This window comes from Macaca thibetana, chromosome 15 (genome assembly GCF_024542745.1).
Source record: "Macaca thibetana thibetana isolate TM-01 chromosome 15, ASM2454274v1, whole genome shotgun sequence".
Lineage (NCBI taxonomy): Eukaryota > Metazoa > Chordata > Mammalia > Primates > Cercopithecidae > Macaca > Macaca thibetana.
The window spans coordinates 67844336-67866878 of record NC_065592.1 but is presented as its reverse complement, the minus strand read 5'-3'; the positions used below and the strand labels follow the sequence as shown (position 1 = coordinate 67866878).

The window sequence follows — 22543 nt, the reverse complement described above, 5'->3', positions numbered from 1 at the left end:
GTGAAAAAAATAGATTTGAAAAATGTATCTATAAACCAAGAACAGAGCCTGATATGAAGGTAATAAGGAAAAATGCAAAATATGGTAGTTAAAAAGCATGATGGCAAAATTAAAGGGTAGAAAGAGACAGGAGTTTTTGCAAAATAACCACGTAATTTTAATTTTAAATTAAATATAAGCCAATAGTGCAATGCAGCCCATAAAGGGAAAAATGAAATGCAACTGATCAAGGAGGAAAACAGTGAGGTATTGGGCTTCATTAATACACAAAAGGAAACTCGTGGTGTTTGAATCACACCTGGCCTGTTTTACAACTTTCAGGCCACACATTAAGGGGAACATTGGCAAACTGACCTTCTGCCTGTATGTTTTATCCCTTATTAAAAGGGAAGTATTGAAGTCTACCACTATTATTGTATTGCTGTCAATTTCTCCATTCAGATATGTCAATATTTTATTTATATATTTAGATGCTCTGATATTGAATATGTATATACTTATAATTGTATCTTCTTAGTGATTGTTCATTTTATAATATAATAACCTTTATCTCTAGAGACAATTTTCAACTTTAAGTCTGTTTTGCCTGACATAAACATAGCCATTTCTGCTTTCTTTTTGTTACCATTTTGGAATATCTATCTTTTCACTTTCAGCCTATGTGTATGTTTGCATCTAAAGTGAGTTTCTTGTAGATAGCAAGTCACTGGATCTTGTTTTCTTCATAATTCAGTCTTGGCATATTGTTATATTCATTCATTTTCACAGTGCTATAAAGAAATACACAAGACTGGGTAATTTATAAAGGAAAGAGGTTTAATTGACTCACGGTTCCACATGGCTGGGTGTGGGGTGGGGGTGGCTCAAGTGACTTATAATCATGGCAGAAGGCAAAGGAGAAGTAAGTACCTTCTTCACAAGGCAGCAGGAAAGATAAAACGAAGGGAGAAGAGCCCCTTAAAAAATCATCAGATCTCCTGAGAACTCACTCACTATCAAGAGAAAAGCCTGGGGGAAACCATCCCTATGATCTAATCACCTCTTACCAAGTCGCTGCCTTGACAAGTGGTGATTGCAGTCAGAGATGAGATTTGGTTGAGGACACAGAGCCAAACCATATTGCCTGTATATTTATAAGAATTCATCAATTTCTTCTATATTATCCAATTTTTGGCACATACTCGTTCTTAAAAGTCCCTTATGATCCTTTATATTTCTGAGGCTTTTATTACAGTTATTTTTGCCCCTATTCATCAAGGATTGAGGCCCCTATAAATCCCCTCAATTCTCCTGCATTTAAGTGAGTGTTCTTAAAGAAATCTTTGTTCCCAGATTTTTAAAAACCATATTTACTGTAATATTATCAAGACATTACATTAGGAGCCATACCTTACCCATGTGTTCTTTGGTTTGTTGGTTCCTAATTTATAACTATGGGTAGTAAACGTGGTATGGAATTTTAGCAAAGTAGAAATTAAGCCAAATTCATTTATCCTTCAGCATAGCATACTTTCCAAAAGTTTCCTATTGAAACTTTCTTATAAAGATGGAATAAATCTGAGTATTGTCCAGTCTGGCTCTTTCATTATTCAGATAAATAAATTGCATTACATGGAGGTGAACATATTTGTACAAGACAATACAGCTAATAAGAACTTACTTTTATATTCCTCCACAACTCATTTCATTTGGTAAGATGAAATACAGGATAATGCAGAAATTATAGGATATGGCAAGGATATAACAGCCCAAAAATACTAAGAAGATGTGGTTGTCTCATAATCATGAAGATCAGAATAACTAAGCTACTTAACATTGTTTCACCAATTTCTAGTGCAGTGAACAGTAAATGTTTACAAGGGGGAAGAATGAACAGACACATTTTACTGAAATATTTCATACATATATGAAATTGAAAGATAAATGAAACCCAATACAGTTATTAGAAAGATGAGAAGATGAGATTGATAAGTTCCTAGAGAAATAAATATTGTTGACTGAGACTGTAGAATACAGGATTAATTTTTAATATATATTAGAAATTTTTCCAGCGATAACTTAAGCCTCAAAAAAGGTTGGAAATATGTAATTGTGTACATAAGGTATCACACTAAATGCTCTCAAAAAGTAAATAATTTGAATTTTGATTTGATTAAGATACACATTAATTGTATAATTATTTTGTTAGTACATTTTTAAAGTTTTTGGGAAATAGAGCCAAATCTTTGTATAGTTCTCTATCCTTATCCTAGTGGAATGTCTTGCATGTAATAAGCTTTGGATAAATACTTATTAAAAACAATAATAATGGTTTGAAGAGAAGAATGATGTCAACACAAATGAAGGATAATAATTATCATCTCAGGGCAAAGAGGAGGATTAAAAAAATCAAAATTTTTAAAAGACTGATTATCTAGAGAGAAATATTCTGGGAATGCAAGTGTTTCTATTGTTGAAAAAATGTATCCTATAATCAAGAAAAATAGGTCAATAGTTCCTATCGCCTTAAAGAATTCTAAAATTTTACTATTTTATTCTCTATTATTCCATGCTTAAATAGGCAAATCTATTGATTTGTCTGCTTTTTATAATAAGAAAAGAGAAAAAACCATATTCACAAATATTCTGCAAAATAAAGACATCATTATCAACTAATAAATTGTCTTTCTCTTATACCTGGGGATACCAGTAATATACACCTTTATTTTAGGACCTATCTTGTAGCCCTGAATGATTCGTATGTAAAAGTTCTAAATTTCACTGTTGTTAGAGAAGAAAGACGCAAACCTGAGCTAGCTTAAATAATGTCTGCAACTCAAGAAAAAAGTTCTTTTCTGTTGGAAATGATCTAACATAAACCAAGAAATGATCAAACACAAACTACATTTTATGTTAAGTGAAGGAGACAGAAGAATATAAAAGTCATATCTCCACAGGAGGTATGTGGAGTGTAAAATATCTTGTGTGTGGACAGTAAATACCTTGGAGGTGTGTGGACAGTAAAATACCTTGTTGAAAGGATATATTCAGTTCTATTAGATTAGAGGAATTCATCCAAAAAGGATTATAAAACACCAAACAAATTAAAAAGTGGGATAATTATTAATTCTAGGGAAACAACAATTTGTGTCAGAAAAGAAAGTCATTGTAGTGTACTATGTACTATGCTGTAAACAAAAATTCCATCTAAATAGTAAAAGAAATTGATTAAATAACAACAAAAATATGATATAACTAAATTGAAAAATGCAAGCAAGGGTGAAGTAAAATATGTTGGTGAGCAGGGCTATGATAAAAGCTGAGTCCTCATCATCCAAGGTAGAATATCAAAACTTACTATCTCTAAGTTTTTAAAAAAGATTAAAAATACACTTAAAAACAGAGGCAAAATTAGAATAAATAATTTGAAGAGCTGAAAAAGTTGTATCAAAAAGTGTCATCTGTGTATAGGAAAGGCTGAGGCAGGAGAACCTTGGTCATTCTTTACCAACCTTGACTTTTTTAAATAAAAATTTTTGAAAAGCAAGTGATACTTCTGGAAACCTCAGTGAAGAATGATTTATCTCAGAATGTGTAACACTAAAGCAGAAATTCATTCTTCATGTGTTCTCCTATTATATAGAAGTATTTACACTTCTAATTTGGGGAAAAGAGAAAAAAGGACAGGGCTTTCAAATAGAAACTTAGCAAAATGAGTAAGAACAATCATTAAGCACTTTGATTAAATAAGTAAATTACACATGGAAATACACTCTGGCATTCTTTTTTTTATTTATGCTCCAAAATACTGGCTTCTGGCATGTTGTAAAATACATTTCTTCATTGTTATTTCTTTCTGGTCTTCAGATTTACTCAGACTTTTGCCAATATATCTGCTAAAAATTGAATAGAATATTATCCCAAGATGGCACCTTTGAACATATTTCAAAATGTTGATTATGAATATCAAACTGAAATGAACAGTGAAGACACCTGTTATTCCTTTTCTGGTTTTAAAAAATGTTCATGTCATTCTTGAAAGCAGAAGAAATGAAATTTTCATTTTAGTAGAAATGAGTTTGTGTGATTAATAATCTACACATGACTGAAATGTTCAACTAAATAACAATGACAAAAATGTATCTTCTTTATCGACTAAAATACTCTTGTATACATTATCCCCCTTTATTATGATCACTGATCATAAAGCCCTTCCGGGCCACAAAATGAAGAGTGAGTGGCATATCACCCAAATGGTTTCACATACAATAGATGATGATGCCAGGACCAAAGACATTGATAATTTGTGACAAGGGTGAAAGGGCTAGCCAGCTCTGGGAATCAGCCCCAATCAGCTGCTGAGAATACAGTGAAAGTCATGGTTAACTTTGTACATGTACACTTAAAGGTTTCAAAACTAGCCTAAGAGAAGGCTCAAAAACTTATTTTAACTTACCTGGAAAAATTATAATTTATAGAAAAGTTGCAAGAATACAATAAATTCCCATGGACACTGCACTTAGATTTAACAATTGTCAATATTTTGCACATTTGCTTTTTTACTCTATCTCCACACATACCTATGTGCGTATCGTTATTATGAATATTTTTCCTGAACAAAATTGAAAGTAAATAGCAGATATTATGACATTTTATCCTTGTTTTAGTATGTGCCTCCTAAGAGCAATGGCATTCCCTTACATAATCACAGTACAACAGTCAGGAAATTTAAAATGGATGCAATACTATGTTCTAACATATAATCCATATTCAAATTTTCCACATGTTTCAGTAGTATCCTTTGGAGTGATTTTTTAAAATAATAAACTCAACATTTTGAAGAAGAAATAAAAACAATATGACATAAAAATATAAACAACATAAGAGAAACTTAAAGAGTAGAAGAAAAGGCGAAGAGAGGACATTCTATCAAATTTCCTTTGGGGGAAAAAGTCAACATCTGTTTGTGATAGGCAACATAATAAGACTAATTCTATATTCAAGCAGCCCTAGTTTGGCTTCCTGTCTCTTTCATTTATTAGCAAAGTGTCCTTGAGCAAGTTGCATTACTCCTCTAAGCCTCAGTTTTCTTTATCTGTAAAATAAAGGCGGTTCTTACAAAATAGGGATTTTTAGAACATCAGAAGTGATAACGGTATGTCTCCCAATCCCTAAAATGTAGTACTTGTTTAGCAAATTTCAGCTTTTATTCCTAGATTCATAAAAACTTAACTCTTTACAGTTACCTCCTTAAAAAAAATGATTTGGCAAAAAAGAATTTATCTCTTGGTTCCTAAGTTAAATCTCTTGGTTCGTGATACCATGTTGCACACGGGTTTCCAACTGAACACTCTCATCCCACTGCCATTGAAGGGCATGTCACAGCTAATTATCTGTCATCACGCCCTGTTGCATAGGCAGTACCTTGCCTGCTGCTGCTGGGACCTCAGTGCTGTCTGTTGATTCATTTGCATTGCCTCCTGAGTGTCTCTGCTGTGTATGGATCACACAGAATGAAGCCCAGGGGCCAACTGGCAGACCCATCTGAATTGTGGAACATATCTAAGTCCCCTCCTCATTACTTAGTGAGTAATGTGGGGGATGTTCCCTAGTTCACACACCCTGGCAATGTAAACGGTCATCTGCTGCCTCATCTGCTTCTCCGCGTCTGGGGTGCAGGACCAGATCGGCTGAGGAACTTTGCTAGCACTTATGCAAATAGCTATGGGAGCTCCTGGGTTTGGCAACATTCCTTTCAGTAGCCTCATTTGTGGCTGCACCGTCTGCCTCTTTTGTGCTTTCACAGCTTTGTGAGGCAACCTCAAAATAGATCTCTCCCATACTCAAGTTGTATTTATGTCCCTTTACCATGGAAAGACTGAAACCCTTCCCAATACATTTAGTGCTCCCGGTTCGGTGTCTGAGTGACTGTGAGGTTTCCATTTAAACTCTAAAAGAACACGTATTTGAAGCAAAATCAGACTACGCATATCTAGTTCTGATTCCTCAAATTAGACTTAAAATATATAAATAAATTCTTACAGCATGTGTAGACGTAGAACAAGTCCCAAACTGTTAGGCATATATGTATAATACCATAGTTTTGTTCCAATACAAACTTCATTCTTCCAAATAAACTGCATAATACATACTTGTAAAAAAAAACTGCCTTGAATTTATTTTAAAAATTTATCTTCAAACTACTAACTTCAGAACGTAACTGTGGCATTCAGAACAGGGCATTACTGAGTGACAAGGATACTGTTTAATCTTGGTATGAATTCTTATTTCATTAAGGGATGAGGTTTCTTAATTTTTCCTTCTCTTTCCTCTATATTGCTCTATACCTTTTACTAAGGGATACTCCTTTAGAAACTAAATTTAAAGTCTATTTATAAAAGAAAGAAAAAAAAAAGCATTGTAAATAAGCCCCAACCATGAGAGATTTCTCTATCTACAAGCGGCTGTTAAGAACCACTGGAAATAAATGATACCTAAAGCTGATTTCCTCTAGGTGTCAGTATAGTCCCAGAAGTTTTAAAGCTTAGATTTAATGAAAAAATAGGAGCACAGTAAAAAAAATGTTTACTGCTAGTCCATACTATTTATACATTTGAAAGATTTTTTTCTTGAAAACTGAACTAAATTTGCCACTATGAATGTTCATCTGTAGATGACAGAATAGATTTTGTACTAGAAAGAACAAGATATGGCTCTGATATATTTCTACAAACACACATTGTTTTTTCCATCTTTTTTGGCATTGGAAAGCCCTATCATTCACTATTGGCTATCATAAGTTACCCTGTCCTCTGGGCAGACATTAATGTTCTAAAATTTCAATAAACTTTGCAGATAATTATTGATACCCATTACAATAATTGGGCTCAATTTAAAATTCTCATTGGCAGTGAGTCTTACATTATACCTTTATCACCAACAGTGTAGATTTGTTTAATTAGACTAACACAGAATTTTTAAAGTAACACAAGATACATACATGTTAATGAGTATGTGACTGACATTTATCATAACATGTATTTTATTAAAACACTGTAATCCACATTCCTCCAGCCATAGAGAATCCTTCTCTATCTTCTCTCCAAATTAAGTTTCCTGAGAAGGCTGTATACCAACTGGATGCCTCCCAATGATCAAACCAGGAAAGTAATGGTGACACTGCCACACCTATAGTTTTAGTGTATTTAAGAAATTCATTATGCCCTATTTTGTAATTTTTCTCCAAGCTTTATTTTGAAAACTGTCAAAGCCCCAGAAAACTGAAAAAGCAAAGCAAAACAATGAATACTTGTACAGACTATTTATTTCAACAGTTGTGAACATTTTGTGACATTGCATTTCTCTAAATAAATAGACATGTAATTTAAGTAAAACATCTTTCTGAGGAGATCATATAAATTATTGTTAATCAAAATCTCAGGTAATGTAAATAGCTATATCAGTTTTCCCTGAAGTCCTCAATCCAATTTTTATACGACACATAAGGGGTGTATGGATAGATGTAGGTGTCTAAATTCCTGCTGATATGATTGCAGTCCCCAAAAAAAGGCTGGAGATCTGGATCAGGTAGATAATCACATACAGAGCAATCAGTTAGCAATGCCAAGTTGATAGGATCTTTGAGATCCTTTTCAGAGCTCATACTTCAAAGCCAGCACAATCTCTACCCTCCGAAGACCCAACCGGTGCACTTTATGTCTCATATCTCTACTATTACTCTGTTACCTGAGGAAGGTCTGAAAAGCACCACTCGAAAATTCAGAAATATGATTCTAATGACCTCACAGATAAATCTCTCCAATCATGGCAAAATCTCTGATCACAGATAGGAAATTAAAAATAACTAAAAACTTAAAAAAAAAAAAAATAACATGATGGAAGTGACTTTGCCAAGTATAATGGATGAATCTTTATTCATTTCTTAGTTTGGATGGGTGACAAATTATTAGCCTTTCCTAGGCACCAAGTCTTAGTCTACTCAATTTTCTTCTATAACCTTATGACTAACCCAACTCCCAACTGATCATGTCACTCTCATAGTTCAAGATTAAATTTCATCTATCAGCTTTCTCCAGAGAATAAGATTGGGACAGTGTCAACTTTTTTTGAGACTTTATTTTGTACTTTGTCAAAATATTAAATAATTTTAATTCTGCTTAAGTAAAGTTTTTTTAAGAATATCTTTGAAGATCTCTAGTGAAATTACTTTATAAGTTTAAAGTACTGTTTTAGTTTTATATTTGCTACTATAACAAATTATGACAAACGTGGTGGCCTAAAACAAGACAAATTTATTTTTTTTTCACTTCTGAAAGCTGTTTTTTTTTTAATACTTTAAGTTCTAGGGTACATGTGCACAATGGGCAGGTTTGTTACATATGTATACATGTGCCATGTTGGTGTGCTGCACCCATTAACTTGTCATTTACATTAGGTATACCTCCTAATGCAATCTCTCCCCCCTCTCCTCTCCCCCAACCCATGACAGGCCCCGATGTGTGATATTCCCCTTCCTGTGTCCTAGTGTTCTCGTTGTTCAATTCCCACCTATGAGTGAGAACATGCGGTGTTTGGTTTTTTGTCCTTGCGATAGTTTGCTGAGAATGATGGTTTCCAGCTGCATCCATGTCCCTACAAAGGACATGAACTCATCCTCTTTTATGGCTGCATAGTATTCCATGGTGTATATGTGCCACATTTTCTTAATCCATCTGTCACTGATGGACATTTGGGTTGGTTCCAAGTCTTTGCTATTGTGTATAGTGCCGCAATAAACATACGTGTGCATGTGTCTTTATAGCAGCATGATGTATAATCCTTTGGGTATATACCCAGTAATGGGATGGCTGGGTCAAATGGTATTTCTAGTTCTAGATCCTTGAGGAATCACCACACTGTCTTCCACAATGGTTGAGCTAGTTTACAGTCCCACCAACGGTCTAAAAGTGTTCCTATTTCTCCACATCCTCTCCAGCACCTGTTGTTTCCTGACTTTTTAATGATCGCCATTCTAACTGGTGTGAGATGGTATCTCATTGTGGTTTTGATTTGCATTTCTCTGATGGCCAGTGATGATGAGCATTTTTTCATGTGTCTGTTGGTTGCATAAATGTCTGCTTTTGAGAAGCGTCTGTTCACATGCTTCTCCCACTTTTTGATGGGTTGTTTGATTTTCTTGTAAATTTGTTTGAGTTCTTTGTAGATTCTGGATATTAGCCCTTTGTCAGATGAGTAGATTGCAACAATTTCCTCCCATTCGGTATGTTGCCTGTTCACTCTGATGGTAGTTTCTTTTGCTGTGCAGAAGCTCTTTAGTTTAATTAGATCCCATTTGTCAATTTTGACTTCTGTTGCCATTGCCTTTGGTGTTTTAGACATGAAGTCCTTGCCCATGCCTATGTCCTGAATGGTATTGCCTAGGTTTTCTTCTAGGGTTTTTATGGTTTTAGGTCTAACATTTAACTCTTTCATGCATCTTTAATTAATTTTTTTTTTTTTTTTTTTTTTTTTTTTTTTTTTTTGAGACGGAGTGTCGCTCTGTCGCCCGGGCTGGAGTGCAGTGGCCGGATCCCAGCTCACTGCAAGCTCCGCCTCCCGGGTTTACGCCATTCTCCTGCCTCAGCCTCCCGAATAGCTGGGACTACAGGCGCCCGCCACCTCGCCCGGCTAGTTTTTTGTATTTTTTTTAGTAGAGACGGGGTTTCACCGTGTTAGCCAGGATGGTCTCGATCTCCTGACCTCGTGATCCGCCCGCCTCGGCCTCCCAGAGTGCTGGGATTACAGGCTTGAGCCACCGCGCCCGGCCTTTAATTAATTTTTGTATAAGGTGTGAGGAAGGGATCCAGTTTCAGCTCTGAAAGCTGTTTTTACAAAGTCACTGGGCTGAAATCAATGCATGGTCAGGCCTGTACTGTCTCCGGAGGTCTTTTTCTTTGCCTTTTCCAGCTTCTAGAGAAAGTGTCATACCTTGCATTCCTTGGTTCATGGCTCTTTCTCTATCTCCAAAGCCAACCAGATCACATCTTCTCTGACTCTGCTTACATTTCCTTATGTCACAAGGCCTTCTTTGCCTCTGTCAAATCTTCCTCCATCTTCACTTCAAGCACAAATTTGTCATTGCATTTAGGACCCACCCACCAAATAATTCAGGATGATCTCTCCATTTGAAAGTCACTAATTTAATCACATCTGCAAAGTCCATTTTATCACATAAGAACATTCACAGGTTCCAGGAATTAGGACCTGAATTTTCGGGGGTCATTTTTCAGCTGACCACAAATACTTTCTTTGTGTGCCCATTTTGAGAAATTGGCTCAGTTATTACCAATAGATAAAAATGAGGCCAGTTCCAAATTCTTCATTTTTCTTCATTAAATTGCTGTGAAAAGTTTACTCTTAGACAGTTTTCTGGCAATGATAGAAGACACTGAATCAAGACTGTAAAACTGACTGAGGAATTCTGCTTTTACCTCATAAATCTTCCCTGAAATTTCCTGCTCTCCAATTATTTTTCTTCCTCTCTACATGGAATCTTTACTTTATGCTATATTTCTACTTAGAAACACTTCTATGATAGACATTTTGGTTTCATCAATTAGCAGAGGGTTTCAAATTCCTCCTGTAAACCTAGTTTGTTTATTGGTTTGCTTTCGTTTTCTTTACATGTTCCCGTAATTAACATGGCTTTAGTAGTCACAGTTTGCACAAGAAAGGTTAACTCACCTGCCCTTGTGAAAACATCTTTCAGATTTAAGAAGAGTCCCAAGGGAGCACCCTGAGATTATTGCTCTTTGCAGGCTATAAGCTCTCCTTAAGTGATCTCAACCATTTTCACAGTTTTAATTACCTTCCCTAGGCTAATAATTCCTGAATCTCTATATTCAGCCTTAGACACTGCCATGAGCTTCAATTTCACATATTTAATTGCTGGCTAGAGAAATCCATTTGACTAGCTCTCAAGACTTTCAAATTCCATATATCCAAAATGGAACTATTTCTTTTCCCTATAAAACAAGCCTCATCCCTCCTTTACCTATGCCTCAGCTAAAAGTGCTATCATCTATGAGACACTTCAGCAGAAACAAGGAAGTCAATTTGGATTCCTCCTTTCTCTTTAATCTGCCAGTTGGCCACCCCATCTTTATAATGAATATACAACATGTCTGCTCATGAATCTTCAACAAATATTTTTCAAGTCTTTTCTTTCTCTAATTTTTCACCACTGCCTAGCTAGACCTCTGCAACCCTTAAAAAAGGCCTAAGACATTTTCATTTCCTGAAACTTTCAGTATGTTAACAGTGAAAAAAATTGCTAAATTAGTTATCACTATATATATTAAATACTTAAACTGAATGAACTAATGGTTTCAATACAAGTAAAATGGTGCTATTCATGAGAAAAATATAGGACTTATAAAAATTCAGACCGTTACAGGAAATATGACTAATATTGGAATACAAGTTTAAAACTGTTTGATAATATAGCCTTTCAAACTTGTCAGTGTTTATCTGAGACTAAATGCATAATTTTACTTCAAGATAATATTAAATGTCTATATTTGAGAGTCTGTGAATGTGAGTCCAATACCGCATGGCCTTTCTGTAACTTCCTCTGTCCTGCCTCTCCCTCACTGATAGATTGAAGCCTGATCCACCATAGTTTTCTCCCTGCCTTCAAACTATGCTCCTCTCTTCCAAGGCTTGATCTACTAAATCTTAACTATCTCCCTGCCTTTAACAGAGTAAAGTACAATCTCAGCATGGTATTTTATGTCTTCTGTGACCAGTCTGTGACAGTTTGGCAAGCTCATCTTCTGTCTCTTCCTCTTCCCAAATTTTAAGTTCTAAGCCTATGAAATGTTTGCTTCTCTGAAAACCCCAATACTTCTTCATACTTCCAGGCTATTGCTCATGCTGTTCCCACTAGTCTACTGTTTATCCACCTAATTACTTCTCAGGAATCCACCAGGCAAGAGTCATTCACTTCACATAGCCTTCCCTCATGCCCTTGCTGGGTGCAGTCCTCTGCAATGCAGTTTGTCCAAGGCGTATCCTTGGCAGTTTCCACACCTTCATGCTTGTGATGTTGTGTTCTTGGTGGCAGAAACCATGTCTTACTTATTTTTGTGACCAGATTCCCTGCAAATGATCTAAGACAGGATGTAAGCAAATGGATATTTATCAAGTTGAACAAAACTGAGTGAACTTGGAAGGCACTGATTTCACAACTTCCAACTTCCACCAGGTGGCAATATTTTATTCTCAATAGAGAGCAAATCACAAAAATAGGAACTTAATGCAAGGATGGTGTTCAGTATAGATATACAGATATGTCATTATTTTAGAATAGATATATATTGAATATATATAAAATATATACTGAACACCATGCATGTGTATGTGCCTGTGTAGAGTGAAGCTATTCTCCCAGCTACCCATTTATACTAGCGCAAAATATCAGTGGACAAGTTGATATTTCCTTTACAATCTTTACAAAAACATAGTTGAAAAATAATAAATTAGTGGGCAGTGGTTAGAGTAGATCTTCCTAAATAAAGGAGATCTTGTGTCCTTTACATCCGTAGTGCTATCACCCAAAGATTTTCAAAAGTAGATGTGACACTGAACTTCAATTCTTGGCATTGGTTGGGTGTGGCGGTAGTAGTAGTCTCAGCTCTTGAAAGGTGGAGGTAGGAAGAACAGCCTGGATCAGAGTGAGATGCTGTCTCTAAATTTTTTTTTAATTAAAGAAAAATATGAATTCTGATTGTTGGGATAATTCAAGTATATTCCCAACTAGTGAGACAGGAGGATGGAAAAATTTGGGGGGTTTATGAGCAAGGAGTTCTTGCCCAGTACAATTTTAACCCTCTGACATTCACTGCCTAGAGTATGAGAACTTAACAATAATGCTTGTCTTTAAACTATGTTGTGAAGGATTTGGCATTATGCAACTTATAATACATTTAAAGTAGCCAGCACAAAGAAGAAACTGAGAATCTGGTGACAATAATAATTATTAGAGACAGTAGGAGGTGTCAGGAAGTGGGATTTTCATCTGGCCTTAAAGTTTAAATATTTTAAGCTGCTTTTTTTTTGCTTCAATAGACTACTTGGGCTTGGATCTGCTTCCACCACGTTTTGATGTATGTCACCTAAACCTCATTTTTCTCAGCTATAAAATACACCTCTAGCAATCCCTACCACATTTGATTGTTGAGGGGACTGATTTAAATATTACCTGTAAGTCTAAAGAGTCCTAGTGGAGCAAGAGTAGTAGAAGTCTAGAATGTAGCAAATCATTTATCCAAAGTTCTATCCATCTGTCTCAAGCTATGATCCAAAGCTCACATTTCAGTTCAGAATGCTGATCTTACTAACGGTGCTGGGTTCAGAGAAATTATGTTTAGATACTTCAAAATGAGTCTCAGAAATTGAACTTAATACATGTTTTGTGACCTCTCTCCCTCTACAAGAAGATGCTCTTTCCCTTTAAAGAAGCAAAGTCATTTCACCTGATGTGTGTATTTACATGGCAAATGCGAATGTGGAAGTGCTGCCTTAATTCCTATGCTGGTGCTTCCCCTAGTTGAATGACAATATAACAAGGCCACTGTTAGCAATAATATTCTATTTGGAAGTTCTGCCCTTCCAAAGCAGAGAGTAGGTACTTCTTGCTTTAATATTAGGTAGTGAAAGGACACAAAGATAGATGTGTACCCGACCCCCCACCCGCTACACCCTTGTTCTGCTCTCTAATCTTTGCACGTACCAGAGGTTTCGTAAGTTCTGTAAGTACATGTTTCTCTTTCTGAGGCCAGGTCACAAGGAATGTTTAAGTAAGATAGCCAGGTCACAAGGTGTGTTTAAGCAAGATAGCCATAAACTGGTCGTGCAACCTGATGCAATATAATTAACTGCCTTTGTGTAAAACTGCTCTTCCGCCTCAAGGGTTGTACTGAAATATCAGAAATGGCGGGAACCAATCATAGTTTGCCAAATCGCTTTGTTCAAACTCCAGCCAATCATACCTCTAATTTGTATAATGATTCTATGCCTACTTTCCTTAGACTATATAACATTGTTCGGAGCTCAGTAGGGGAGCTCTCCTGCCCGTCTCGTTTCACGAGCAAGTGAGAGCTCCAGGTTCGAACCTGTAATAAAGATCCTTGCTGCTTAGCTTTGACTCTGGACTCTGGTGGTCTTCTTCGGGGAATAAACGGTCTGGGCATAACAAATGGGGGCTCGTCCGGGATTTCCCCCAAGCCCACCAGACCCCCAAGTCAAACGGATCTTAATCTGTAGGTAAGCCGGCTTTGTCACTGTCTCTGTCTTTGTCTCTGTCTGTCTCCCTGAAATTTCGCGAAATCCGTAATCTGTAATCTGTATTGGTCTGTTCTGTAAGTGGCACGGTCTTGGCGGACGCGCTAGAAGACAGCCACTCGGGACTGGTGGGAGACGTTCCCCAGTGCCCATCTGGGGGCCTCCATCCTTGGTTGCCCTGTCTGACTCAGGTCGGAAGTCCGACACGCGCTCGCGAATGCTCATCGTTATTACTGTCTGTCCGTTATTGTTAAGTGTTAAGTGTAAGCCCAAAACGAAACATAAAACCTTTTCTTCCCCCTCCAGGACCGGACCTGTCGGATACTCCCCTCTGCTTCACACTCATTTTCGTCCCCCCTTCTCTTTGTAGGAGCAGTCCAAAGATGGGCAACAACCAGAGCACGCCGCTCTCACTCCTTGTTACCATTTTTAAGGATGTGAAGGCTCGGGGGCGTAACTTAAGCGTAGAACTAAAGAAGGGAAAGCTAGTTACTTTCTGCCGTTCGGAGTGGCCCTCTTTCGGCGTAGGGTGGCCCTCTGAAGGAACTTTCTGTCTCTCTATTATTACTAAGGTAAAAACTAAGATTTTCCTGCCAGGGCAGTCAGGACATCCTGATCAAATTCCTTATATTCTAGTGTGGCAGGATCTTGTGGAAAACCCACCACCCTGGATAACTCCATTCATCCTTGAGCCCTGCAAAGTCCTAGTAACGCGACCTACAAGACAAAAGACTCCCTCTGCTCCCTCGGCCCCTGTGCTGCCGGACAGCCAGGACCCCCTAACGTTAGAACCCACATTTCCCCCACCATATCAGCACCTTATCCCGCAGGACCCAGTCCCCCAGGGTGGTGCTTCCGTAGAGGGAAACCGAGAAGCGGAAGCAGCCGAGAGTGAAAGTAACCTGGGGGGGCCGGCCGGCCGAACACGAGGCCGCGTACAGCGGGACCAAGCTTCCCGACTCCCTGACTCCACTGTAGCCCTGCCTCTCACAGAAATAGGATCGCTCAATGATACCGGGCTCTCCCGTCTCATGTATTGGCCTTTTTCCACCAGTGATTTATACAATTGGAAGTCCCAAAATGCTCGGTTCTCAGATAATCCCAAAGATCTAACCTCGTTGTTAGACAGTGTCATGTTTACTCACCAGCCGACCTGGGATGACTGTCAACAGCTCCTCCGAATCCTGTTCACAACGGAGGAGCGGGAAAGAATCCAAGTTGAGGCCAGAAAACTGGTTCCAGGAGATGACGGCCAGCCAACTGCAAATCCTGACCTCATTAATGCGGCTTTCCCTTTGACCCGGCCCAGATGGGACTACAACACGGCAGAAGGTAGGGGACGACTACTCATTTATCGCCAGACTCTAATGGCGGGTCTCCGGGCTGCAGCTCGCAAGCCCACCAATTTGGCTAAAGTATATTCTGTGTTACAAGGTAAGACAGAAAGCCCCGCTGTGTATTTAGAGAGATTAATGGAAGCCTTCAGACAGTTTACCCCTATGGACCCGGAAGCACCGGAAAATCAGGCAGCGGTAGTAATGTCCTTTGTAAACCAGGCAACACCAGATATTAAAAGAAAACTCCAGAAATTAGAAGGTTTAGAGGGAAAGCAGATTCAGGACCTCCTTCAGATGGCCCAGCGAGTTTATAATAATAGGGATACTCCAGAAGAAAAACAGTTCAAGGCAACCAAAGAAATGACCAAAGTCTTAGTAGCAGCTTTCCCCCAGGCAGGAAATAGCCAAAACAGAAAGCAGAAAAAGCAAGGCCCTAGGCAAGGATTAGAAAAAGATCAGTGTGCTTATTGCAAGGAACGTGGCCACTGGATTAAAGACTGCCCAAAGAAACGGAGACCAGCTAACCCTACCTCCGTACTCGTTACCCAGGACTCTGACTAGGGAGGACGGGGTTCGGACCCCCTCCCCGAACCCAGGGTAACTTTGCAAGTGGAGGGGTCCCCAGTTCGCTTCTTGGTCGATACTGGGGCGGAACGCTCAGTCCTAACCAAACCAATTGGAAAAATGTCTAAGAAAACATCCTGGGTGCACGGGGCCACAGGCATCAAAAAATACCCCTGGACAACCCAGAGGACTGTAGACTTAGGAACGGGAAAAGTCTCCCATTCCTTCCTAGTCATCCCAGAGAGCCCCTGCCCTCTACTAGGGAGGGACTTGCTGACAAAGATGGGGGCCCAAATCCACTTTGAGCCAGAAGGGCCCAAGATAACTGATTCCCAAAACAGGCCAATATCTATCCTGACTGTCACCTTAGAAGATGAGTACAGACTCCATCAAGAGCAAAAGCCCCCCGATCAGGAAATTGACTCTTGGCTCCAGCGTTTCCCTGAAGCGTGGGCAGAAACTGGGGGCTTAGGGCTAGCTAAACATCGACCTGCCGTATTTGTGGAAGTTAAGCCAGGGACGGACCCCGTTCGGGTTCAGCAATATCCTATGCCCCTGGAGGCAAGAGAAGGAATTACGCCCCATATCCGCCGACTCCTAGACCAGGGAGTCCTACGGGCTTGCCACTCATCCTGGAATACTCCACTGTTACCTGTTCGTAAACCCAACAGTACGGACTACAGGCCAGTACAGGATTTAAGAGAAGTTAATAAAAGGGTCATGGACATACATCCCACTGTGCCCAATCCATACACCCTTCTGAGTGCCTTACATCCCAAAAAACAGTGGTATACCGTTCTTGATCTAAAAGACGCTTTCTTCAGCCTTCCTCTGGCTCCCAAAAGTCAAGAACTCTTTGCATTTCAATGGACGGATCCTGAGAGGGGCATCAACGGTCAGCTAACATGGACCAGACTGCCACAAGGGTTCAAGAACTCGCCAACTCTGTTCGATGAAGCCCTTCATGAAGATCTGGGTGAGTACCGGCGGCAACACCCTGAAATAACTCTTTTGCAATATGTTGATGATCTCTTAATAGCGGCCAGGTCCCCGGAAACTTGTGTTCGAGGGACTGAGGACCTCCTGAAGACTCTGGGGGAGCTAGGCTACCGAGCCTCAGCAACAAAGGCTCAGATCTGCAAGTCGGAGGTAATTTATCTGGGGTACCTATTAAAAGGGGGGCAACGCTGGCTAACCAAAGCCCGAAAGGAAACAGTCCTACGCATCCCTAGACCCCAGTCAACACGGCAAGTGAGAGAATTCCTGGGGTCGGCAGGGTTCTGTAGGTTATGGATACCCGGATTTGCTGAGTTAGCCAAGCCCCTATACCAGGCAACAAAGGAACGGCAGCCCTTCAATTGGACGGAAGAGGCTGAGCTGGCCTTTCAGCAAATCAAAACTGCCTTGTTATCAGCCCCCGCGCTGGGGCTCCCTGATGTCTCCAAGCCCTTCCACTTATACGTGGATGAAAGTAAGGGTGTTGCAAAAGCCGTGTTAACACAGTACCTAGGCCCCTGGCAGAGGCCAGTTGCCTATTTGTCAAAAAAATTAGATTCAGTGGCTGCTGGCTGGCCACCCTGCCTCCGGATAATCGCGGCGACCGCCCTAATGGTCCGAGACGCTGATAAACTTATCATGGGGCAAGAGTTGTGCGTTATAACCCCGCATGCCATTGAAGGCGTCCTCCGGCAGCCGCCGGACCGATGGATGAGTAACGCCCGGCTCACCCACTATCAAGGACTGCTGTTAAACCCCCTCAGAATAACTTTTCTGCCCCCAACCTCTTTAAACCCTGCTTCACTGCTGCCAAATCCAGACTTGGACGCCCCGTCCCATGAGTGCACTGAGATACTGGCTCAGGTGCATGGGGTGCGGGAGGACCTGCAAGATCGTCCGCTCCCCGACACAGAACTCACCTGGTTCACTGATGGCAGCAGCTATGTCCACCAAGGCCAGCGGTATGCAGGAGCGGCTGTAACGTCAGAGACTGAGGTAATCTGGGCGGAACCCTTGCCTCCAGGGACATCGGCACAAAGAGCCGAACTGATAGCCCTTACACAGGCCCTCACCCTAGGGGCAGAGAAAAAACTAACAGTATACACCGATAGCCGCTATGCTTTCGCTACTGCGCACATACATGGGGCCATCTACAGAGAAAGGGGACTATTAACAGCCGAAGGCAAAGAAATAAAAAACAAGCAAGAGATCCTAGCTCTATTAACTGCTTTGTGGAAACCAAAGAAATTGGCTATTGTACATTGCCCTGGGCATCAGAAACCAACTACGCCAATTGCTCGAGGCAACTTCTTAGCCGACCAAACCGCAAGGAGCATAGCAAAAGCTCCCAGTCAGCTCCTCGCGCTCCAGCTCCCCGATCCTGGCCCGCGAAATTTGCCATGTTTTCCCGACTATACCGAACAGGATCGCGAATGGATGAACACGCTTCCCCTAAAACAGGTTAAAAATGGGTGGTGGACTGATATAAATGACCAAACCATCCTACCAGAAAAATTAGGACGGCAGGTGTTGGAACACATCCACCGGACAACCCACCTGGGTGCCCGGCGAATGATGGCCTTAATCAGGCACGCCAAGTTTAGAATCAGGCGCATAGCTGAACTGGCCAGCGATGTCACAACAAATTGCAAAGCCTGCCAACTAAACAACGCTTGCCCCCAAACCCAGACCACCACAGGAATTAGGTGTAGAGGAACTAGGCCTGGTATCTATTGGGAAATAGACTTTACTGAGATAAAGCCTGGAAAATATGGGTATCAGTACTTACTTGTCTTTGTAGATACTTTTTCAGGATGGACAGAAGCGTTCCCAACTAAGAGAGAAACTGCTCAGGTTGTAGCAAAGAAAATTTTGGAAGAAATCCTCCCCAGGTATGGCTTTCCCATCCAAATAGGGTCAGACAATGGACCAGCCTTCGTTGCTAAGGTAAGTCAGGATTTGGCTTCCATTCTGGGGGCAAATTGGAAATTACATTGTGCTTATAGGCCCCAAAGCTCAGGACAGGTAGAAAGGATGAATCGGACTCTGAAGGAGACCTTAACTAAATTGACCATGGAGACTGGCGCTAATTGGGTAGTACTTCTCCCCTACGCTCTGTTCCGGGCCCGAAATACCCCTTACAGACTGGGCCTCACACCATATGAAATCATGTATGGCAGACCCCCACCCCTGGTCCCCAGTCTAAAAGATGACTTACTCAAACCTGAAACTGAAAATGTCTCTGAGCTCCTGTTCTCCTTACAAGCCTTACAGAAAATTCACCAGGAAATTTGGCCCAGACTACGAGAACTGTACGAGGCAGGACCTCCGCCGACGCCTCATCCGTTCCAGCCGGGAGACTGGGTCCTAGTCAAGCGCCACCGGCAAGAAACTCTTCAACCCAGGTGGAAAGGACCACTGCAAGTACTCCTGACTACTCCCACCGCTCTCAAAGTAGAAGGCATCGCTTCGTGGATCCACTACACACACGTCAAACCAGTGGACCCAACATCCGACCTTCTCGAGCCGTCTGGAGCACCGGTTACATGGACTGTAGACAAAGCTAAGAACAATCCCTTAAAGCTAACCCTGCGCCGTCATCCCCATAGCCGTAACCATGTCTAGCTTACCTATGCTTTTATGCCTTATGCATCTGACTCTCCTCACTGCTGCGCCGTCTAATCCCTATGTCTGGAGGTTCTGGCTCTATGAGAACAAAACTCACCCCGGGGAAACCCCCCAAGCGGGTAAACTGCTAGCTAGCGCAGACTGCCCCCCCTCAGGGTGTAATACTATAGTTTACCTCAATTTCACTAGGTTCCAGATTGCCCAACCAGCAACACCCATGATCTGTTTTGAATATGATCAAACTGAATATAATTGTAAAAATTATTGGTGGCACCAGAGTGCAGGTTGCCCATATAGCTACTGTAAGACGCACTCTGTCCGATACTGGAGAGAACGACAAGGGTGGTATTTTTACAAAACTGAGTCTCCCGTCACTTACACTTGGATAATTAGAGACCCATGGGACTCTCGGTGGACAACCCCACAACATGGGGGAGTATATTACTCATCAACTAGTACCTGGCCCAGTAGCCATTTATATCTGTGGAGAAGTCTAGTCCAGATTCAACCCTTAATCCACTCACAAATCCACAGGCAAGAAACCAAGCTATCACAAGACTTGCAACCCTTCTCCTGGCTAACTCTATTACAGGAAGGGCTAGCATTCGCCAACCTCACTGGTTTAGGCGACCTGTCCTCTTGCTTTATGTGTGCAACCCTAGGAAGACCACCATTAACGGCTGTTCCTCTATCCTCCCCTCCCACAAACTATACAGGTTTTAACTCATCGATAGTCACGATACCCGATGTAGCCCTGTACCGTGACCCATACCAAGAGAAATACCCCTATTGTTATTCGGCATTTAGCAACAGCCTCTGCAACCAATCGGCTACATACCCTAATAGTCCCATATATGCGCCCCCTGGTGTGTTCTTCTGGTGTAATATGACTCTGTTAAAAACTCTGTCCAAAAGCATCTCTGACGGACAGTTGTGTATCCCTGTTACCCTAGTTCCCCGACTGACACTGCTAACCCCGGCAGAGTTCATAGGCTGGGCAGGGACCGCCCCAACTAAAACTGCGCGACATAGACGAGCAGTTTTTCTACCACTAATTGCCGGAATATCCTTAACCACCTCTGTCGTCGCAGCGGGGTTAGCAGGAGGGGCCCTACAACACTCCATGATAGAAAACGACAAGCTGTTACAACAATTCTCTGTTGCTATGGAAGACTCCGCCTATTCCCTAGCCTCCCTTCAGCGGCAGCTCACCTCCCTAGCACAGGTCACCCTTCAAAACCGCAGAGCCTTAGACTTACTCACGGCTGAGAAAGGAAGGAGGTACCTGTATGTTCCTCAAAGAAGAATGCTGTTTCTATATAAATGAGTCAGGGTTAGTTGAGGAAAGAGTCCAACGCCTACACGAACTAAGCTTAGAAATGAAAAAGCAACAATTCACTACAGCCGCTAACAATTGGTGGAGCTCTTCAATGTTTTCCCTTCTGGCACCCCTTTTAGGCCCCCTAATGTCTTTACTACTTCTATTCACTATAGGCCCCTGTGTGGTAAATAAAATTTTACAATTTGTCAGAGAAAGGTTTGATACCATCCAACTAATGGTCCTCCGTAGCCATCACCAGCCTCTCCTGCACCCAGAAAGTGAGGCTATATTATAAGACTCTGGAAATCCAAGATTGGACATCCAGTTACTTATGAGAAGGGAGAAATGAAAGGACACAAAGATAGATGTGTACCCACCCCCCCCACCCGCTACACCCTTGTTCTGCTCTCTAATCTTTGCACGTACCAGAGGTTTCGTAAGTTCTGTAAGTACATGTTTCTCTTTCTGAGGCCAGGTCACAAGGAATGTTTAAGTAAGATAGCCAGGTCACAAGGTGTGTTTAAGCAAGATAGCCATAAACTGGTCGTGCAACCTGATGCAATATAATTAACTGCCTTTGTGTAAAACTGCTCTTCCGCCTCAAGGGTTGTACTGAAATATCAGAAATGGCGGGAACCAATCATAGTTTGCCAAATCGCTTTGTTCAAACTCCAGCCAATCATACCTCTAATTTGTATAATGATTCTATGCCTACTTTCCTTAGACTATATAACATTGTTCGGAGCTCAGTAGGGGAGCTCTCCTGCCCGTCTCGTTTCACGAGCAAGTGAGAGCTCCAGGTTCGAACCTGTAATAAAGATCCTTGCTGCTTAGCTTTGACTCTGGACTCTGGTGGTCTTCTTCGGGGAATAAACGGTCTGGGCATAACAGTAGCCATAGAAGAAACAAGAAACCTGCGTGTGTGTGCGGTGTGTGTGCGGGGTGTGTGTGTGTGTGTGTGTGTGTGTATTTAAATAAAAACATGACTATGTAGAAAAGTATCCCTTTTTAATATTCCTTAGTATTCAGCTTGCCCAGTTGGTTGCTTGCTAGTCTAGCTAGCAGACTGCCTACCACTTCTATGGCTGGAACACAAAAGCACAAGGAAGTGAATATCTGAGCAAATAAATATCTCCCCCAATAAGTAATTAATTCCTAAAACTCCACAGTTAAAGATTCATTCTTTTGATTTAAAACCTTTGACCCCTGGTAAACACATGCTTGGGCAGATGACTCTTGATGTCTTATTTGCATCTAAGTATGAGTGATCTTACTAGAATCCCTCCTCTTAAACAGATTTTGAAAAGGGGACGGTGGAGGAAGCATAAAACCTCCAAAATCTTGAGGGGGATAGAGACAGATTTGGGGGGACACT

At 40.8% G+C, this 22543-nt stretch overlaps 1 protein-coding gene across 1 annotated transcript; it reads left to right on the top strand.

The window, feature by feature from the left end:
- The first annotated feature begins 216 nt into the window (after nucleotides 1-216).
- LOC126937301 (uncharacterized) lies at nucleotides 217-20361 on the top strand. The gene is made up of 3 exons (XM_050760704.1): nucleotides 217-246; nucleotides 14757-15654; nucleotides 19021-20361. The coding sequence occupies exons 1-3, from the start codon at nucleotides 217-219 to the stop codon at nucleotides 19842-19844; spliced, it is 1752 nt and encodes a 583-aa protein (XP_050616661.1). The 3' UTR covers nucleotides 19845-20361.
- Nucleotides 20362-22543: the final 2182 nt, after the last annotated feature.

Coding starts and splice junctions, on each gene's coding strand:
- LOC126937301 (XM_050760704.1), top strand. CDS start 217: ATGCAACTGATCAAGGAGGAAAACAGTGAG. Junction 247..14,756: donor TCAAGGAGGAAAACAGTGAG/GTATTGGGCTTC, acceptor ACCATTTTTAAG/GATGTGAAGGCTCGGGGGCG. Junction 15,655..19,020: donor GGACTACAACACGGCAGAAG/GTAGGGGACGAC, acceptor TTGTCTTTGTAG/ATACTTTTTCAGGATGGACA.